At 34.9% G+C, this 21,701-nt stretch overlaps 1 protein-coding gene across 4 annotated transcripts in view; it reads right to left on the bottom strand.

Annotated features, from left to right (window-relative positions):
- Nucleotides 1–259: 259 nt before the first annotated feature.
- The window catches only part of CDH12 (cadherin 12), a 684,089-nt gene continuing 662,647 nt past the window's right edge, over nucleotides 260–21,701 (bottom strand). For all 4 annotated transcript variants that reach the window (XM_077760763.1, XM_077760761.1, XM_077760765.1 and 1 more), the window contains 4 exons: nucleotides 13,648–13,769; nucleotides 9,904–10,021; nucleotides 5,199–5,450; nucleotides 260–2,367 (listed from right to left, as the gene is read on the bottom strand). In XM_077760763.1, coding sequence (XP_077616889.1) covers nucleotides 1,868–2,367; nucleotides 5,199–5,450; nucleotides 9,904–10,021; nucleotides 13,648–13,769 — 992 coding nt within the window. In that variant the 3' untranslated portion in view covers nucleotides 260–1,867. The remainder of the gene's footprint in view (nucleotides 2,368–5,198; nucleotides 5,451–9,903; nucleotides 10,022–13,647; nucleotides 13,770–21,701) is intronic.

Here is a 21,701-nt window from a genome sequence, read left to right as displayed (position 1 = left end):
TTGATATGGAAACCAAGGAAAGTGTGCAACTATGTGGCACCAAAGAAGGGATGTGAACTGCAAATGCTAAGAGCCAAATTACCACTGCGTAATCATCACTTATATATTTTTTGAAGTACTATTTAATAATGAATAGGACTGAACATAATTTGCTTATACCATCCATATTTCTACCCATTTTTCCTGTATGTGAATTCTTTTACAACTTTGCAACTATAATATAAATATATTTGTAAATATTTCATAAATACAGCTAGATATTGACCACATTTTCAGGGTGGATCTTATAAGCAACTTTTATTTTTTTCCTAGAGATAGTCTCAATAATTCAGTAGTCACTTGTATAATTATATTGTTAAGAAAATATATTTTCACTTCAGAGTTACCTGTTTTGTTAAGCGCATTTCTAGATAGTATACAGTTCACTTGAAAGTAAAGTATATGAGTACAGTTTACTTGTATGCTTATAAAATCTAACATTTCTCAGAAATCTGCATTAAATTAAAAAGGCAATGTTCTTTACAGACTAGTTGTATGGGATCAGTTATATTGGAATTATTGTAGATGATCAGATAAAGAAGCAACTGTGTGCTTTTATATAATAATAATGTTTACAAAGTTGGAATCTATGTTGATCAAATAAATAAATCAACTGCTTGATTTTGCATCTGTGTTTATTTTAGGAATTAGTCACTGGTTTGAATTTTCTGAAATCCCTGGGTTTTTTTTATTTGTTTAATAATATATATAGTAAATAGTTTTAGTCATGCTATAAATCCATCCTGTGTTATTTGACATGTATTTTATTTTATTTTTTGCTCATCAAACAAAATTGCTAGTTTGTAAGAAACTCTGAGAAGCTCTGTAATGAATTTCTCTTCCCATGTTTAAGTTAATGGCACTTTTTTCTTTAATAATTTTCATAGAAACGCAACTTAAAATTTTATCTATGACTGAACACTTTACTAATCTGGTGATTTGTTAAAACGAACCTTCCACACACCAGCACAGTATTAAGACAAAACCAATATTTATTTTAATGTGGAGTTTCAGCCCTGAGGCCTCTCTTCATAAAGAGGGATTTTTTTTTTTAGTTTCCTTTTTTATAATTTATTTTTTTGGAAAAAGGTAACATTTTGCTGAACACCTTTAATATGAACTAATGTTAAGATCAAACATTGCTTTTAAAATTCAGGACTTACATATTGAATTTGATATTATCGCATTTATTTAAATTTTCTGAAAGGGTAGGAAAAACAAGTGTGTTTTGGCATACAGTTTAAAAAAGAAAAAAAAAAACCCTTTGAATCGTAAGAAGATGGAGTTCAGAAAGTATTCTTCTTTTTTCCTCAAAAGGAATTAGAAGTCAGCATGTTGCTATTGCTCCTTGACATAAAGACAGTGTCTTTGTTTTATGTCCTCTGTATCTCTGAATCCTGAAATGCCATCACAGCAGAGTGTATTGAACACCACTTTAAATGATAAGAGTTTCAATAGGCACTTTAGTGGAATTAAGAAAAATCTAACACTCTTCCACCGTGATGCCACATAGCTATCTTCGTTCTATGTTGTCATGTCAGTAAATTGTATTTAATAGGCCTGAGCTTGTCTCAGTGTGTTTCCAAAATAACAAAACAAAACCAAGCAAGTACATATAATAGGATTTATCTTGTTTGGCAGAATAAAACAAAATTGACAATATGATAAATATAGCAACTTGTTAGAAACCAGGTAATCAAAGGATTGTGTCCTATAAAGCCTGGTGTGTGTGTGTGTGTGTGTGTGTGTGTGTGTGTGTGATATTTCTATTTGTGTTTCTTTTTCTTAAATTTCTCCATTTGGTTGTGTTTTATCCTTCGCTTCTGCCCTAAGTGACTTTATCAGGGTTATAACTCTCTTCTTCACCAAACATGTCTGCCAAGACTTTAAAGCGGGGTCCCCAGTCTGTCAGATAGTCGTAGTCCTGGTCGGCTTCCGTGGTGAGAGAGTCTATAGAGCTAAGGGAGTCTGCTACTGATCCATTTCCTTCATATGCATATGTAGCCAATGAATCATATGGTGGAGCAGTTGGGTCCACATCATTTTCCTGTAGCCTTTGATTAATGAAATCCCGTATGTCTGTGTTGTCCTCCACTGGTGGTCTTTGACGAGGTAAACGGAGAGAGTCTGGTTTTATATCCCTGCGAATTTTGTTGTCTTCAATCACTTTTGGGTTTCTCAGAGCACCAATGTCAAAAGCTTGGGTGTCCTCCTCCCCACCTCCTTCGTCATCATAATGGATAACATTATCTCTGATGTCTTCTTTGGAGGTCATTAGAGTGTCTTTCTTCTTCTGCCTTCGCAGAGCTACATACAGCACAACTATGGCTAGAACAAGACAAAAATTGCAAGGTGAGAATATGTAGTTGGTATCTTTTTAAAATGATTTCAAACCCATTATTTTCAAAGTGAACATATTATAGTCAAGAAGGAGAATATCTATGTTTATACTGTTTGTTCATCGTGTAAAGCTCAACTTCATTTTCGAATTGTAGCTAACAAGAAACCTTAGCAAAATTATTCACAGAATCAAGCAACGGCAGTCTTATATATTAGTTTGTGTTATATTTAAATATTTTAGTAGCAGTTAAAAGTGTGTGTTACAAAATTTTGTAAAAAGAATGCTTGTTCTCAGCATAGAGGGAGCTGTATCGTGTTGGTATAATACAACTTGAATATTATTGCGCCTAAGTAACACTTAGATATTATTCATGGCTAGATTTCCCAGCTATAACATTACTTGCATTGCTAATGAAATAAACCCAAATCTACTTGTGAAAATGACTTTTAAAAGCAATAAATTTTAAAAAGGGAAGGAAGGAAAGGAGAAAGGAAAGAAGAGTGCAGAATATAAGGGCCTTAGTTTTATAAATTGTGTCAACCGAGATTTCTAATTATTTCAATTCCGTGTCCTAATATATTGAGACATTTTCCAAATCAAATGCCCAGTGTTCAGTTTGCATTCATGAAGTATGATACAATTTTGAAATATTTAATTTATACACTCTCATTTAAATCTTTCTTTGTTCCTAGTTGATGCTTAATAACCCATTGAATTGGAAGTGCTTATTTCTTCTACAAGTGAATGGGCACAGATTCAAATAATGAAATCAGTGCTCGGCTTTGGTCATCATAAGACCCACTCTCCTCCACAGAAGTGGAAATAAATTGAAAGCCACAGTATTTGATTTCCTACAGCAGAGTCTGGAAGACTCTTGTCAGAAGATTAGAAATTAGAGATTACATAATGAGGAAAGCTCATTTTTTCCCTCTTCCTCCCAAATTAAATGTTGACCAACTGAAAGGACAGAGGAGATATAGGTAGAACTTCTGTATGATGGGCTTTGGAGGGATGTTTAGCACTCTGCACTCCTCCCAGAATTTGAGGAGACCCCAAAATGCAAAAGACTATTGCTCACCTGGGGAATGAGCCAGAAACTGCAAGTCTCACAGAGAAGGCCTACATCTAAAATGGCTTTAGAGTTGCTATGGCTGAGAAAGGGACTACTAGCCGATGTGTCTGAGGGCCCCCTAAACACTACCGGACATTCATGCTTCCCCTCATCCCAGAAAGATACGAAAATGGTTAAGAATAAGTGGGAAGATGTGAAGGAGTCTGAGATTGGTTAAGGAGGTCCAAGAGTAGTTGGATTTTTAAGAATACTTTATAACAGAACTAGAAATGCCAATGTTCACTGCTGTGTACTTGAACATTTATGTGCTAAAATAGGACAAGTGTGCTGTGGACACCAGTAAGTATTTGGAGGAATGAGTAACAGATGGAAGGGCATAATGACGCTGACCTGAGCAAAATGACACGCTACACTATAAAAGGGCCAAACAGGACAAAAGTGAGCCTCCAGAACATGCCAAGTCGTGGTAGGTTGAGCCGGAAATACTCCTGGACTCTGGTGGCTCCTTGAGAAGAGAGAAGCAAGAGTAATGCTTGATTTGAGGTTAGCACCTAGTTGATGGTGTGTTCAGGTTCAGATGTGAGGATGTTATTTTGAATCTTCCCTTTTAAGGTGCATATCATCAGCACAAACAGATGCCAGATATAATTTAGTATAAATTATAAAGATACTAAGGAAACTTTTCTCCACACACCAAAGTTACTTGTGTGGAATTAGTATCTACACCATCCAAATTGGACCAGAACAACGTCAACCTCCAAACTAACTTCTGACTTAGAAGCTTCTGACTTAGAGAATGTTCTCCAAAAACTATCGTATAACGCCTTACTCCATGTTTTACATCCTAGGTGTTTTTTTAAATTTTCTATCTTAAAGATAATGGTATGTATCTACATTTGTGAAGCACATATAAACAGATTCCGCAGTGCCCAGTTTTATCTCTGTTGCAATTTGAACTTAAAGACATGATTGGCAAAACAGAAAAGCTTTCTCTAGTTTTGTGAATCTGCCCGTGAATTAATAAGTGAATGGAGCCAGCCGCACAGAACTGATGGAATAGGGAAACCCCTAAAGTAGATTTATATTAATTCTCACAGAGATGTTACAGAATGCATTTCTTCCATCCCTTCCCTTTGCAGTGCTTCGGGATGCTTGAGTGTGTTCCTTTCTAGTGAATATGGTAAGAATTTTGATGTGTGGAGCTGTGAGAAAAGTGGAATGAGAACTGCTTTTGGCTGGCAGTTTAAACAGGGGGGGAAAAAAAGCAAATTGAGGAGTACTTTTACTTTCTCTCATTTCTTTCCTGTCCTTCCTCTTTTCTTCCTTTATTGAACTGATGTTGGAGGACCATGGTTCATCTAGTGTATTTTTAAAGATTATGTACTATCGTATTAGATAGCAATAATTACTGGAATATAAAGTGAATTAAAAAACACTGCTGTAAATGGGACATTAGTAATGGAAAATTTCACTGTGGCAAGTGCAACAAACTATTATTCCTTGGAGTCCCCAAGGGCTTGAACGTACGATTATGTTTCTGATGATGTTATTTGTTTATTCTTAATGCTATATATACATAAGGTATTAAATAGAAAATTAGTATTAATAAAGAATATAATTCAATATAGATAATCTTCCTTCTATCCGGATGTGACATCTCAGTGAATAAAAACTGATTTACATGGTAAATTGTAAAGAGAGAGGCAGAGAGGAGAGAGAGAAGATGGGATTAATATTGAAACCAACCTAACAGTATAACAATGCACAGCAGGATTGCAATCAAAGCCCCAGTGCTGAGTCCTACAGGTAGAAAAATTGCTTCCACGTTGCAAGACAGGATGGTACCGTCAGAGTCACATCTACAAACTCGAATAGTCATGGTGTTTGTGCTGCTCTGCACAGGGTAACTGCTGTCCTCTATTACAACAGGGAGGAAATACAACTCTTGCTGCCTGCGACTGTATCCATTTCTTCGGGTTTCAATTCCAGCTGTGTTGTCTACAAAACATGACATTGATGATAAGACAGTTACTGAAAGCCTCACTTCAAATCTGAAAGTTGGTATCTGTTAAACAGTAGGAAGCTCTTCTTGCATCAGCAAAATACATCCCTATTTTAATTCTTTCTTTTATTATGATAAGAGCTGCCAAATGTAATAAAATGTAATCAAAATAATCCTTAGGAAAGGAAGAAACATTAGTCTTATCTGGTATAAGAATTAAATTTTCAATTCAGAGGAATATAAAACTGGTTATTGGCAAGAAGTGTGTTGAATTGACCCATGTTTTTTAACATCAAAATCTCACTAAGAAAAAAATACAACTGTGGGTGTTTTCCTACATGAAGAGCAAAGATTACAAGGCATGAAAGTGTAAAATATCTTACCTAAGAAGCTATTCTTTAAAATATAACAAATACCAATATCCTATTTGATTTTTTATTTTTCCTAGATGTTTATCTGTCCTATATATCTATCTGCATATATATGTGTATATCTATATCTATATCTATATATATCTGTATCTACATTTTTCACTTTTGCACATTAGTTAGTATAAGAAAAATAGAAAAGAAAGTGTGTTAAAAACATCAAGATTCATTAAAAATTTTAAACATAATAAATCATAATCATCATCATTTTAATATAACTACAAAAATAATTCATTTTAATTCTGACAGAAACAACAGCAGTATTAACTTAGAATAATCCAAGGCAATAAAAATTTTAAAATTTATATAAATTCAATTGATACTTCCATTGAAAGTATTATTTTGCATACATTTGTTCTTTATTATATTTTTATGCATACAAGTGGGAATTTGGTTTTATTCATAACATCATTTCATTTTTTTGTGTTTATTAGAGTAACTCCTGCACATATTTTGCTATTCTAAACTAATGTATTTATATTTAGTTAATTATAACCATATATCATATCTACTTTGGAATCATGGAAACTAATTTTAGAAAAAATATAGTACTCAATAAAATATAGGTTTGTCAGAAAATACTAACTCAGTAATACTCATTCAGCTATTTGTATATTCTAATTTCAACAACTAAAATTTAGGCAGCTTCTCTGGACTAATTATAGTAGAAGCACTAAGTTGAGAAAAATTTACTTGATAAGATTGTTTTACATCAGAAGATGACTTGGTTATTACATAGGGGTATTTTTTAAATTGAAAAAACAAAATACCAAGAGGCTAAATTTCTATTATAACATTGCCAATGAAACTTCATAATGCCAGATAATGATGATGACAGTAGGGATAGAGGAATGGACACTAGTTGAATTAACATTGAAATCTGCAACAACTGGTTGAATACTTGAACCTGAGAAAAAGGAACAGTCAGGATTAAAATCTGAAACCTGAGTGAAAATTATTAATAAGAAGAGGAGGTTGGAGAAGCTGATATATCTGTACTTGAGAAGCCATGGATTTGATATTCTTGAACACATTATATCAAAATGTACCCTACCCGGGGCACCTGGGTGGCTCAGTCGGTTGGGCTTCCGATTTCAGCTCAGGTCATGATCTCAGGGTTCATGGGTTTGAGCCCCGCGTCGGGCTCTGTGCTGACAGCTAGCTCAGAGCCTGGAGCCTGTTTCAGATTCTGTGTCTCCCTCTCTCTCTGACCCTCCCCAGCTCACGCTGCCTCACTCTCTCCCTCTCAGAAATAAATAAAAAACATTTTAAAAAAATGTACCCTACCCTTTTGTTAATGTTTACAATAACCTCCCCTTACCCCCATTATCCACATTAATGGTAGCCTACTGCTATGCCACAATGCCTATATCCTTCCCCTCATTTCATCTCATCATTTAAGCATTTAATCATCTTATATCATCACAAGAAGAAGGGTGAGTACAGTACAAGATATTAAAAAAAAAGAGAGATCACATTCACATAACTTTTATTAGAGCCTATTGCTATAATTGTTCTACCTCACTGTTATCGCTGTTAATTACTTACTGTGTCTAATTTAGAAGTTAAACTTTTTCATAGATATCTGTGTATAGTAAAAGACATGTATATTCAGGGTTCGGTACACTCTATGTTTTGGTTTCAGGCATCTACTAGGTGTCTGGGAACATATCCCCCTGGAAAAGGGGGACTACTGAATTTTCAATCCATCATTCTTACTGATATATGACCATATAAAGTTCATTGTGCTGTTCATGGTAGGAAAGAAAGACGTTAAATCTCATTTCCACTCTTAAAATAGTTTCTACTGCAGAACAGATAAAGAAAAAGTCTACATATATATGACTATAAATATATATGCACATAATGAAGCTTTCTTCATCTATAAGAAAGAAAGAAATATTGTCATTTGTGACAAATGAATGAACCTCGAGGGCATGATGCTAAGTGATATAAGGCAGGCAGAGAAAGATGAATACAGCGCATGATATTAGAGGTGGAGTCTAAAAAAGAACAACAACAACAAAAAGGAACTCATAAAAATGGGGAGTGCAAATGTGGCTGCCAGGTCCTGACGGTGGGGGAATATAGGGAAAGATTGGTAAAAAACAAAACAAAACAAAACAAAACAAAATCTCAGTTATAAGATGAATAAGGCTTGAGGCTCTAAGGTATAACATGGTGACTATAGTTGATACCATTATAACATGCTGACTATAGTTGATACCACTGTATCATAGAATTGAAATTTGCAGAGTAGAACTTGAAAGTTCTACCCCTCAGTGGGAGGGGAAGGGGAAGGTAAAAATGTGAGGTGAAAGAGTTTCTATTCAGTTTTTAAAACCTTAACACTTACATGTGGAATATAACTTAAAATAAAAGGAGGAATGTAACAAATGGCATATTTAAAAAGCAAACAATGTCAGACTGTGACAAAACATTATTGCTATGAGGCAAGATGATGTAATTCATATTATGAGATATCGATTCTCTAGCAAGGGTACAATAAGGAAGACAGTCAACACTTATGTCCCTAAATGATGTGATCATCTACCTTGTTGCCCAAGCCAGGAACCTGGAAGTCTGATTAGTCTTCTCCATTGTATTCACTCTGGAATTTAAGGAATCTAGTGTCCAGCCCTACAAATTTCTATCTCTATCCACATATCTCCATGAGCCATTACCCTAATCTAAGACTCTCACCCTCTCTTGCAATAGCATCAAAAGTAATCCCATATTCCTCCACACTACAACCAAACTGATCTCCTTATGCAAATTTGAACATAGTACGCTCTTCTAAACCATTCCAAAGTTATAATCTCTTTAAATGGCTTCTAGTTAGGGTGACCACATCTGGTATGCCTTGGATGGGCTTATTTTATGTGAGCTGTTGTAATTAAAATTACTAATATGGTCCATTTTTATTCCCCAAAGTATTTAAGTTTTCATAATAAAATACGTGGCATCTCTACTTATATGGTCTTTCATATTTGGGACCCTATTGCATTTATAGCCGTTCCTCATGCTACACTATTGGATGAAGAAAATCCTACTGAATTTCCTTCTGCGGCAAAATGTCTGATTTCTTCCTCTAAATATTTACAGACAAGTAAATTTTCTCAGACATCCTTTGACTTCTGTCAATCATCATCATCTCATCACAACTGGTTCATTTGTTTTATAAGCATAGAGTTTAGTAAGAAACTAGTTTTTTACCATGCAATATTATGAACTCATGTTTCTAAAGGATAAAATATCCACAGATACAGGACTAATAATGTAAGAACGGCTGGCCAGTACTTGGCTTTAATATTTCTAATCCAGTGTCCTTTGTATTTTTGTAGTGACTGGCACAGTAGCAGATGTGACCGTATTAGTAGCGGTAGCAGTGGTGATGATGGTGGGGTTGGCAGTGGTAGACATGCGAGTGCAGATATGATGGCAGAGGTGATCACTAATATTGTCTTGGGTATTGTGCTCAAAGATTTGCATGTAATATTTTATTTAATAGAAATACTATGAGGTTGATTTATTTCAACTGCGAGTTTAAAATGATGCAGTATAACTTCATACATTGAGAGTCTACCATTGACGACATAACGCAGTGGGAATGAAAACCTCTGTCATTCTAATTACAAAGCCTGTATTCTTAACCTGTGTTGTACTATGTGTCATTCAAATAAACCAATTGCTAATAAGTTACCTATTTGTACAAGTAATGTGCATGTGCATGTGCATACATTTAAAACATAGAAAGCATTCAATTTCTCAGATAGGCTATTTTGGCTTGACTCATTAAGGGACCATCCACATTATAAATGGAAGCAATTTGCCTCATTAGATACAATCTATATAGGTTAAATATTTAATTTACTGCTAGCTATAGAATTCTGTATTTCTCATATATGGATTTCCATATTTTATGAACCTGAGTGCTTCTAGGAAAAACATGGGTTGCTGCCTTTGTGTCCTTTTACAAAGTTACATGGTAAGAGGTAAGTTTTTATGTGGTTAAACTTACTTCTGAAGTCACGGACTGTAAAATTTGGTTTGATGGCAGCTTCAGGTGATAATCTAAAGGAGAATTGCTGCCCAGCAGGTGAAAGATCTCGATCTGCAGCGCTGACTATCTGAATTATCTGAAACAAAGTTGAGATGAAACTTGAAGTCAGTCATGAGTTTCAAAGGGAACTTGACATATCAGGCTAATAAGTTTAGTCAATGATGCATGGCAAGGAGACAAAAATGACATTTTTAGGATTCATATCAGTAGACCAATTTACAAATAATTTTTATAAACAAATATCTAAACATTTACAGTTCATAATGGCAGGTACAATTATAAGGTCTGGGTAAATTCCAAATCAATATCTGCATAACTAAAAAGCTTAACAGCATTGAAAATTCTCACTAATAAGCAAAATAAAATTAAAATGCGCTTGCTTGCATTTTAAACTAAATAAAATACATGCTTTCTAACGTAAATATGAAAATGCTTACTGGAAAGAAAATCTCTGATTATTTAAAAGCCCTTGCAACAGCAAAATTTTAGAATAATTATGTTTCTGTGAATGAGTTTTATTTTCATAAATAAATAAAATGTTGACAAAGAGAAATTCAAGAGATGTATATCAGTTTTTGTTCTTTTATTTGTTTCCCCCAATGGGCAAGAATACTAATTGTATTTTCATAAAATGTTTTTAGGAAGTAAGTACTAACAATCCTGTTTCAAAAATTTTCCTAAATCTCTCCCATAGGTTGTGTGTCTGGTAGTTAAAATTCTGACACTTCAATAAAATGCCCTTAAGAATTTAGAGATTAAAAATAACTTCTAAGAGAAAAACTGTGAAATTGACAATTCACTACACAGATAAGCAAATTATAGTAGCTTTGAAGTTTTATTTATTAACATATCCAATGCCTTTGCATCAGGAAGAATTTTGGGAACTGTATGTAGAAAAGGGTGAGGGCAGAGGACTGCTCAGGTGATTACTCTCTTAGACTAAATTTGAATTTGCCTAAACAAGACCACAGTTCAAGTACTAAATCATGGTCACAGGGGGAAAAGCATACGTCATGTGTTCTTAGAAAGATGTCGTTAAACATGTGATTTATTTACTACTTTTTGTTTTCATTCCATGGTTAAACTCGACCTTATTACTATGATCTACCTTCCTGTATAGCTGTGTGCATGTATGTTCACATACATACATACACACACTCACACGTAAGCATACATACTGCAACTTTTAGTGCCTGGTGCACTATTGCTAATTTGTAATTTGACAAATTCATTTTCTAATGAGAAATTCAGTTCTCTAGTTCAGTGTAAATGAGTCACAATTCTATAAAACTTCATCTTTCTTTCACATAAACCCATATGCTCAGTCAGAACACTATATCCCATCCATAAATTTTCTGTAAATTATTAAGGGATTGATTGGCCAGGTGTTTTGTTTTGCCTTTAACTACTATCAGCAAGTATAATCATATACTAAATTAAAGTTATTTAACATCAAAATAGATCAAGAACATAATGTTAGAATGAAGCAATGTCCTTTCAAATAACAGACAGAGTAGAAAATTTTGGTATAAACTGGCACTTCTCTGGAATTGACACTTGGGAGTCACTACCCTAAGGAAAACCAACTCTCCCACTTCAGTGATTCACCATTGCTGATTTAGATAGTATCGTCCTTCTCTTTCTCCTATTGTCTTTTGATAGAGATCATATATATGGATATATGCATACTAGCATACATACATATTCAATTATAGGCCTGAAGATATAGACAGTTCCTATGCATAATTCCTAGACAATGGACAGATGGCTAAAAAGTAGGAAATGCTCACAGACCACACTCCCTGAAAACTCAGTAATATTTCAGGGTTGTGCTTTGTACATAAATGTGGTCCAGTAGAAAGCCCAACAGATATTTATTAGAAAAAAAGCCTCTGAGGACCCCACAGATTGCTTACCACTTTGTCCAGATGTAAGAAAATCAAGTTATCTTGAACCATTTTTACTATTCCCAACTTTTTGAACTCATTTACCAGACAAGCAGAGAAGCATTAAGTGGAGTTCTTTTTCCAAAGGACTTTCATTTTGTGCATTCTAAGAGTCTGACTGGTATAAAAGAATTGCTATCCCTAATTATCTAAAAAAAAAAAAAAAAATAGAGGATTGGGTTTTGGGGGTGAGGGTGAAGGATCAGGAAAGTGAGAAATTGCTAAGTTGTGGAATTTCAGAAGACTTCTTAATAACTCCTCAAATAACCAAATCAGTTTATTATTTGTTTAAACATTTATGCAGCAGCTGCTACTATTTCAGAGACTAAAGCAAGCACTGGGCTTATCCCATGTAATTTGTGGATACATTTAAAGGGATAGAGTTAAAACTTTATCTGCATTTCTGTGTCTATTCAAAAGTAAGGATGCAAATTTATCAATTGGGAAATACTTATAGAGTCAGTATAAGTTATATTGTAATAAAATTAATACTGTCTCCAAATTATCAGAGAAAGGATTGGAGCAAAACAGGCCACTAGAAGTTTTGGTATTGATGGAAATATTCTATATCTACACGGACAAAAAATGGTAGCCACTTACCACATACAGCCATTGAGGAACTGAAATGTGGCTAGTGTGGATGAGAACACTGATTTTTAATTTTATTTAACTTTAATTGAATAGCTACCTAACCAGTGGACATCACAGGATTACAATTATGGGACAGATTTTCTACAAAGCAGTTTAATACATTCAAATTGAAGAAAAACTGAAGATTAAGGAATAATCTTTTTGAATAAAGATACTGTTTCAAATATTTTTTTCAGTAAGAATTAAAACGTAACATTTATTTAAATGAATAGTTATGCTATTTAAAGGTGATTAAAATAGAAAGGAAACCAAACATACTGATATGTTTTTCCTTTGGAACCTATGTGCACAGTATTGAGTTAATCATATTCTTATTTCATGACCCACTCTCATCATTTGCTCATTCTTGATCAATCATATTGTATCTTATCATATCATACCATCATGTTACATTATAATATGCTATACTATTTTATTCATTCATCTATAGTAGCCTAGAAAAAAACTTGGCTATCCAACACCACCCACATTACATCTAGGATTTTGATAGTAACTTTTCTAACTATGGTGTCCTCCCCCATGAGATCTCTCACTACAACCAGAACAATATTGACTTAATAAGGAAAATATAATTCAGAGATTTTGAATCACCCAGATGTTCTACTCAAAGCCAACAAAGAAAGACGCCTTACATTTGAACATAAAACAAAACAGACAATTAAAAAAATTTGGTCAGTTATTGCTTTTATAGTAAATGGTCTTAATTTTTTTAATTAAGCTTTTTATAGAGCTTGTCTGCAGCTCTTCATAAAACATGTGAAGAAAGCAAGAAACACTAGAAGAATGTATTCTAAACTTGTTCCTTATTTATAGTCACAGATTCCATAGAAATTCCGCAGTAAAGGAAAGGAAAACATAGCAGATCTGCAGTCATAGACTTTTTTAGTTATATAAAGAATATTCACTAGGCTGTCTCCTAGTGGTGTTAGTTCTACATCCATAAATCACCCTTAATTTATGAATTTACTATTCCTTGTGGGTTTTTTTTAATGAAAATATATGCATATACATGTGTGTGTGTCTGTTCATGTGTGGTCTTATAACCTGAAACACATGTATTTAGTAGATCTTCACATACTATTAGTTAATACTATTAATAAGTTACCTGTCCTGGTTTGGCATTTTCACACACAGCTGTCTCATATGGCACAGATATTTCTGGAGGAAATTCATTGACATCTAAGACATTAATCAGTATGTTGACTTTGCTGCTTAATAATGGATTACCTATTGAAAACATAAAACAGACAATTAAAAAAATTTGGTCAGTTATTACTTTTATAGTAAATGGTCTTAATTTTTTAAATTAACCATTATATAGATCTAAATGATCCTTCCTTTATGGGAAAATCTGAGGTGTTTTGCCAAATATAAACAATGAAAGGATGATAAGTAAGGTATCATTGCTTTGCTCTCAGAGTACCAGGAGTGAACTATATCAGTGTTCATCCCTGAAATTCACTCACTGCCAAAGATAAGCTCAACCATCTGGCTAGTATTTTGTCAAATGTGTGTGTGTAGCCATCACACCAGAGTTAGGTCACAGAACCAATCTTCACCATAGTGATAATCATCACTGGATAAAACATGTTTTCTATGGTGTGTCCATATAATTAAAACTTTATTGGGTAGGATCATCTACATGTTTAAAGATTTCTCTCAAAATGATTATTCCTGAAAAGGATGATAAACTACAAGAAGCATGAAGGACAAAGGGCTTTTCATAAATAAAAATTAAAAAACAGATTTAAGGAAGTAAAAGTAAGGCATAGATATGGAAAGCTAGTATGCACCCAGAAATTACTTGATGGTGATAAGAAAAGAAAGAATAAACAAGATTTTCTTCCTTCAATATAAGGGGAAAAAATGTTGTTTTGAAAAAGTGTCTGCCAAAGTCCCATCACAAGTTTAGCGCCAGCCCTTGATATATTATCTGCCTCCCTGTCATTTGTTGAAGAAGACTAGATAAAATAAAATTAGTAAGACATAACAATGCACCTTTCACCTTAAATGTTATAAAGTTTTACCTTATGAAATTTTGCAGGTGGATAAACTGCCTCAAGTTGTTGAAGGACCTTGTGCGGAGTCACACATCTAGGGTTATGGGAGGTTAAGATTCAAACCCAGGACTGTGGAAATCCAAGTACCATGTATATGGCCCCATGACTTCCCTACTGATCGGTTTATGTGCTAAATCCTTCATTGCGTGCTGCTGAAGATTCATCATGGTAGTATTCTTTTAGACCTCTTTCTGAATTATTTTAAAGAAGCATGCAAAATCTCCACACGTGAATGATTCAATCTACATGATCCTGTTAGAAAATAATAGGCGCTATAAACAGTACCGTAGTAAATGTTCACATATTCATACATGACTCAGTGAAATCCATCATCGTGGACCAGTTCAGACACATAACACAAAAGAAGGATGAATGGTACAGTTTGTGATATGAAATGTGTTTATAGAAGGTGTATTGGTAATCTTGGAGAAGGATGCAGAAAATATGGTTTAAAAATTAATATTGGTCAGAGGGAATTATCTTATTTGGTAGAAAATGTTTGGCACTTTACACAAGTTATTTAATCTGACTTCAACTCAGTTTCTTCATGAGCAACACACAGTATTAATAGTCCCTAATTCATAGGTTGTATTAAATAAGAGGTGGTGCTTTACAAAATATTAGATGTTAGATCACCTTTGGTAAATTGTATTACTTGTATTGCCAAGTGCATTTTGTGGGGGTTATCTGGTTCCACATCTATTATTGCCATTAATTATTCCTATGGTATAGCATGTAGATAAAAGTCAGCAATTTGATTAAACTTGGTTTACTTTCCTAAGAAAAACTGGAGATTATAAAAAATAACAACAAAATTAATGCCTAATACTTTGTCATGCTTACAGTGTACCTATATTCTAAAACATGCAGATAAACTTTAAGGTTACAGTATTTCGTGACACATATAGGGAACAGAGAGGGGATATGACTCATGCGAAGACCACAAGTTGGAAGTAATAATATGGGGTTTGAATCCAGGTGGTCTAGTTCCAAGTTAGTGCTCTTAAATTCTATTATATACTGTGTATTAGAAAAAAAATTGAAATGTATTTAGCTATTGAAAAAATAGACAACAAATTAATATCACAGATTGCTTTAATAAATTCACATGACTAACTTCACCTATTCAACTTCTGTATAACATCAAAATCAGTCTCCACTCTCCACTTTACATGGTATGTGAAGTATATGTCCTGAGGCCATATAAACAGGAAAGTGTTGATTTTATTTTTTTTTCTTGGATCACAGTTTTATTTTGGGAAGCTGGTGTGAGGATGGGATGTCTTCCAAAGGAGACAAGGCTTCTCCCACAATTATATTTTTAATGCAGATTTACCTATATAATGTGTAAGCATAGTATCCAAATTAAGTAAATTTTTACCCATAATAAACTCTCTTTTGGTAGTTTTAAGTTATTTATCCTTTCACAATATAGATTGTAACATTTGTCCAATGACTAATATGTCACAAAAACATAATCACTATTGTAACACCATACTATTTTTTTTAATGTTTATTTATTTTTGAGGGAGAGACAGAGCATGAGGGGGGGAGGAGCAGAGAGAGAGGCAGACACAGAATCAGAAGCAGGCTCCAGGATCCACGCTGTCAGCACAGAGCTCCACGCAGGACTCGAAACCACGAACCGTGAGATCACGACCTGGGCCGAAGTCAGACGCTCAACCGACTGAGCCACCCAGGTGCCTCTGTAACATCATATTATTAAAAGTATTTTTCAAAAAGATTCTTTTGGTAGTTTACGTGAGACAATTTGTGGTACGAGATCTCCCTGTGGCCTTGAGGATTTGTGAAACTCACTTAACATTAAATGTGACCAGTCATCATTGCGGCAATTACAAATAAAAGCCCAAATAAGGATCAAGAAAAAAACTGTAACAGCAACAAAATGACACTTCATATTGTCAAAAATGAATGATGGGTTTATGGCTTTCATTATATTATTACCTCTTCTATTGTATCTTTGTAAATTCTTTCATAATTAAGGTTTAAAAATGTGAACTTAATGTTTAAATGCCAGTTGTGGAAGCAGTAACATCTCTGTTTAAGAATTACTGCACTCAAGGGAGCATAACATTTTGTACAAGAGAATATAATTTATTAGAGTAATACAGATTTTTTTATTATGCATATAATTCAGAAAATTATGCTGAGGAAATAATTACTTTTTTTCTGACTTGGCTAATCTGTATTTGGGACAGTAGCAATGAAATTTGTTCAGACATCATTTAGCATGAGCATGATTACCAACATTCTTGCCATGTAGAAACTTGTTATCACTAAACACTTAGTAAGCAAATTCAAATATAAATTTAGTAAATTTTAAATAACCAAAATCTTACATGATTAATTATTGTGTTGTTAGTAGTTAAATCAGTTATTTTCCATTATTACTGATCCATGTTGCCTCTGTTTAATAACCAACTTATTAATAGTTTTAGCTCACATAATATAATCAAAAAATACTTTTATTTTTATCCTTGATACCTTCAAAGATGTTTTTGTTAGATACTCTATCCCTGTCCTTTGATAATATCTCAGTCAGCTCTCTTAAGCTTTCTGAGTCAGTCTGAGTTAGAAATGTTTTATTAGTAGTCTTTTCAAGAGTAGCTTCAATTAAGAAAACAAAAGTTAAAGCTCAAATTACAAAAGCAGAGAATGAAGGGAAAAAAATCATTGTTTATCATAAATTAGTTACATTACTATAAAAGAATATTATGAATTTATGCCAAAAATCTAGTCAACATAAATGAACTGAACAAATTCCAAGAAAGACACAAATTACCAACATGGACCTTGAAAAGAAATACGAACTATTAATAGGCCTTAAACAAATGAAGAAAATTAAGTTGTAATTAAAAATATCCCAACCAAGAAAAAAACTCATGCAAACATGTCTTCACTGGGGGGATTCAATCAACTTTTTAAGGAACACATAATATCAATTCGTCACAAACTTTCAGAATATACAGATGTAAACAATTCATTCTATGTATCCTGATACCAAAGCCAATTGAAAACATCACAAGAAAACAAAGGTGTAACCTATTTTCACTCATAAACATAAGTACAAAAATTTCTTAACAAAATATTAATAAATCACTTCCAGATCATAAAATTACTAACTAATGACCAAATAGCATTTATCCTAAAGATTTAAGATTAGTTTAATATCCAAGAATAATCAATCGAATATACCATAATAAGAGAAGAAAACAAAAAAACCCTCATCTCAAAGAGGTTCAGAGTTCGCATCTGACAAAATCATACATCCATTCATAAATTTTTTAAATCCTCTAAAAACATAATGAATAGGGGGCAAGCTCTTCAACCTGATATAGTCTATCTATAAGAAGTCCATAGCTAACATCATACTCAACAGTGAAAAAGTCAATGCTTTCTCTCTAATACTGGGCACAGGGCAAAAATGGCGGTTCTTACCACTTACATCCACCATTGTGCTAGAGGGTTTTATATAATGCAATTAAATGAAAATAAAATTTAAAAAGAAGGTTAAAGTATCCAGATTGGAAAGAAAGAAAGAAAACTATTTTTATTTAAAAAATGGCATGACCTTATAGATAGGAAATTCTAAAGAAGAAACTAATAGATATATAATAGAAGAGTACATTAAGGCCATGAGATAAGAAACTAATATAAAAAAATAGCCATTGCATACTTAATAACAGCAAATGACAAATTAGAAATGAAGTTGAGAAAAAATTCAATTCACATTAAAATCACAGATAATAAAATATTTAGGAATAGATTTAACAAAATAAATTCAGGACTTATAAACTGAAAATCACAAATCATTGATCAGAGGAATCAAATAGATTGATGATAGAAAGAACAGCTGGTGGAAGTATGAAATTACATAATCACTTTGGAAAATAGGTTGGAACTTTCTACAAACATTGAACATGAACTTATAATGCAGCAATTCCACTCCACACCCAAGAGAATGAAATAAATGTCCACACAAAAACCTGTATGCATATGCCCATAAAAGTACTATTATGCATATTCTTCAAAACTGAAAACAAGTCAAACGTGTATATTTGGTGAATGGATAAATAATATGTGGCATATCTGTACAATAAAAATTACTCCAACAAAAAAAGGAACAAAATACTGATACGGAACAAAATACTGATAGAACAATCCTGAACGAATCTCAAATATGCTGTCTTCTTTGATAATAATACTGATGTTGCTCCTTGGAGCTTGGTTAGTTTCAGAAAGCCAAAGGTTTCAGTGACTTTGAGTTTCTGAAGTGCATGAGCCTTCAGAAGATTCCAGCACTCCCCTGTCAAGTCTTCCAGATTTCCTGGAGCAGATATTAAGCTATTCCTTTGAGATGAACCTTTTCAGAATTCCTGCCCCAAAGAAACTATGAAAATTTATCATGCAGCAATAGATAACTAATCCAGGAGATAATAAACATTAAAATATATATTAAAAGGAAAGAAGGATTCTCTCTAGGACTTGAGTTGGAATGGACCCTGCAGGGCCTTAAGGCAGCGTCCATGGTTGGAAGAGGAACCCTTGCCCCTAACCAGGCAGAAACTTTGTCCAAGGGACCTGTCACTAGGGATCCAGGTGATGTTTACTCACTACAGGAAAGTGTCCCAGGCTGCAGCTACTTCCAGGGAAGTTTCTCTTCCTTCCTTCCTTCCTTTCTTCTTCCTTTCCTCATTTTCTTCTTTCTTTTTTTCTTTCTCTTTCTTTCTTTCTTTCTTTCTTTCTTTCTTTCTTTCTTTCTTTCTTTCTTTCTTTCTTTCTTTCTTTCTCTCTCTCTGTCTTTCTTAATGTTTATTTTTTTGAGAGAGAGACAGAGTGCAAGCAGAGGAGGGGCTGAAGAGAAAGGGAACACAGAATCTGAAGCAGGTTCCAGGCTCTGAACTGCCAGCACACAACCCGAAGCAGGGCTCAATGCCACAAACCATGAGATCATGACCTGAGCCGAAGTTGGACGCTCAACCAACTGAGCCTCCCAGGCACCCCAAGAAGCTTCTGTTTCTATGGAGATAGTTAGAGCTTTAAGCACTCATAGCCCCTGGTGGCCTGGAGTGGGGGACTGAGCCCATTTACCTGCCTTCTGTGCCTGTGGATGGGAGGTGAGCAGGGCCCTGCTGGGGTACAGAGCCTGGCCTGGAGGGATTGGCCACAAAGGCAGGGAAGTTGGTGATTCTTTCTGGAAGTCTCTGGCTCCATCATCTGCTGACAGGGATCATAGCTATTCTCAGGGTTCTCAGCCCAAGGCAGATCTGCCTGGGAGCTCCTGGCACCATTTCAGTGCCTGGACCTTGAGGGGAGCAGGACAGTCAGGGCGTCATGTGTGGCATCTGCATGGACAGGGTGAGGAACAAGTCAGAGGTACCTTGCCCAGCTGCAGCCATGCCCACTGCCGAGCTGCCTGTGCACCTGGCAAAAGCGGTGACAGGACTTCCCACCAGACATCAAGGCCTGTCCCCTGCATCATGCCCATCATAGCCGCATCACCTCCAACAAATTCTGGGCGAGCAAGGAGGCTGAGAAGAAGCAACTCATCAGAAGCTTCAAGGCTTGGACCAGCCTCCTTCCTACGGGAGGAAGGCCACTGCCTCTTCAAGTATAACTGTATTTACCTGGGGCTGAGGCCCCAGGCTCTGGTTCTATCTGCACAGAGTATGTACAGCTGGCTTCTGTGACTGATATGTTGGGCCCAGCAGCGTTCATAGGGGCAACTAATTAGAGGAAGAAGTATTCTTCACGGGCTGTGTCCTCGCCATGGCCTTCTGGGACTCTGAACTCCTACTGGATCTCAGCATTTCCTACCACGGCATCGTGTAACCTGGACCAATGTGTGAGGGAGGGGCTGAGTGCAGGGGTTGCTAGGCAATAGGTCTTTTCCATTTTGGGGCTAGGTGGGAGATGAAAGTAGTAAGTGCTCTACCCATATTCACTGCAGCAGTGACACAACTGAGGAACATGGGGATGGGGGAAGATACTGGGAAAGAGTGTTCTTACACTCCTGACAAGGATTGAGTTTTAACTTTGTTCTTTTGTAGAATGATTATGAAAGAAAACAAATAAAGTGCACCTACACCATAAAGAAAAGAAAAAAAAGAGGAGAGGAGAGAAGGAGAAAGGAAGGGAAGAAAAGAGGAGAAAGAAAAAAGGAAAGGAAATTTTGTTTATTTATTTATTCCTATGTCTGGTACTTGATGCTGGTGGTTTGCTAGAGGTCTGTGTGGAGGGATAGACAAGAATACTCATTCATTGTCTCTTTATGTAGCCTGGGCTTCATCTCAGCATGGTGGCTAATGGTCAAAGGCAAGTGTTTCAAAACAAAAGAAATCCAGACAGAAACTCTTGCTTTTATGACCTAACATGGTCATAATTTTTAATTTTTTAATGTTTATTTTACTAAATTTTGAGAGAGAGAGAGAGAGTGTGTGTGTGTGTGTGTGTGAGAGAAAGAGAGAGCAGGGGAGGGTTGGTTGGGGGAGTTGGAGAGAGAATCCCAAGCAGACTCCACACTACCAACAAAGAGCCTGAAGCAGAGCTTGAACCCACAAACAGTAAGATCATGATCTGAGAGGAAATCAAGAATCAGACACCCAATCGACTGAGCTACTCAGGTGCCCTGACAGAACCCAATTCTTGATAGAAGGAATGCCAGCCTTACTGTCAAAAGAATCTGTGGAAAGGGAGAGACACATAGCATGCCCATTTTTTTGGAACTTATAGTTAGAAATCTCTTTCAGAAATGGTTCGCTAGTAACTAGCATAGTAACCTTTAATAAATCCTAAGAAAATTAAATTTTATTTATTTTTTTAAAGTTTTTATTTAAGAGTGCCTAGGTGGCTCAGTTGGTTAAGCAGCCAATTTTGGCTCAGATCATTATCTCATGGTTCATGGGTTCCAGTCCCACATCAGGGCTCTGTGCTTAACAGCTCGGAGCCTGGACCCTGCTTCAGATTCTGTGTCTCCCTCTCTCTCTGCCACATCCCTGCTCACGCTCTGTCTCTCAAAACTAAAAAAAAAAAAAAAAAAAAAAAAAAACAAATTTTTTTTAATTAAAAAGCATTTTTT

The sequence above is a fragment of the Crocuta crocuta genome, unplaced genomic scaffold (assembly GCF_008692635.1).
Source record: "Crocuta crocuta isolate KB4526 unplaced genomic scaffold, BGI_CrCroc_1.0 scaffold173, whole genome shotgun sequence".
NCBI lineage: Eukaryota > Metazoa > Chordata > Mammalia > Carnivora > Hyaenidae > Crocuta > Crocuta crocuta.
The sequence above is the reverse complement of the archived record's forward strand: the minus strand, read 5'-3'. Positions and strand labels throughout refer to the sequence as shown.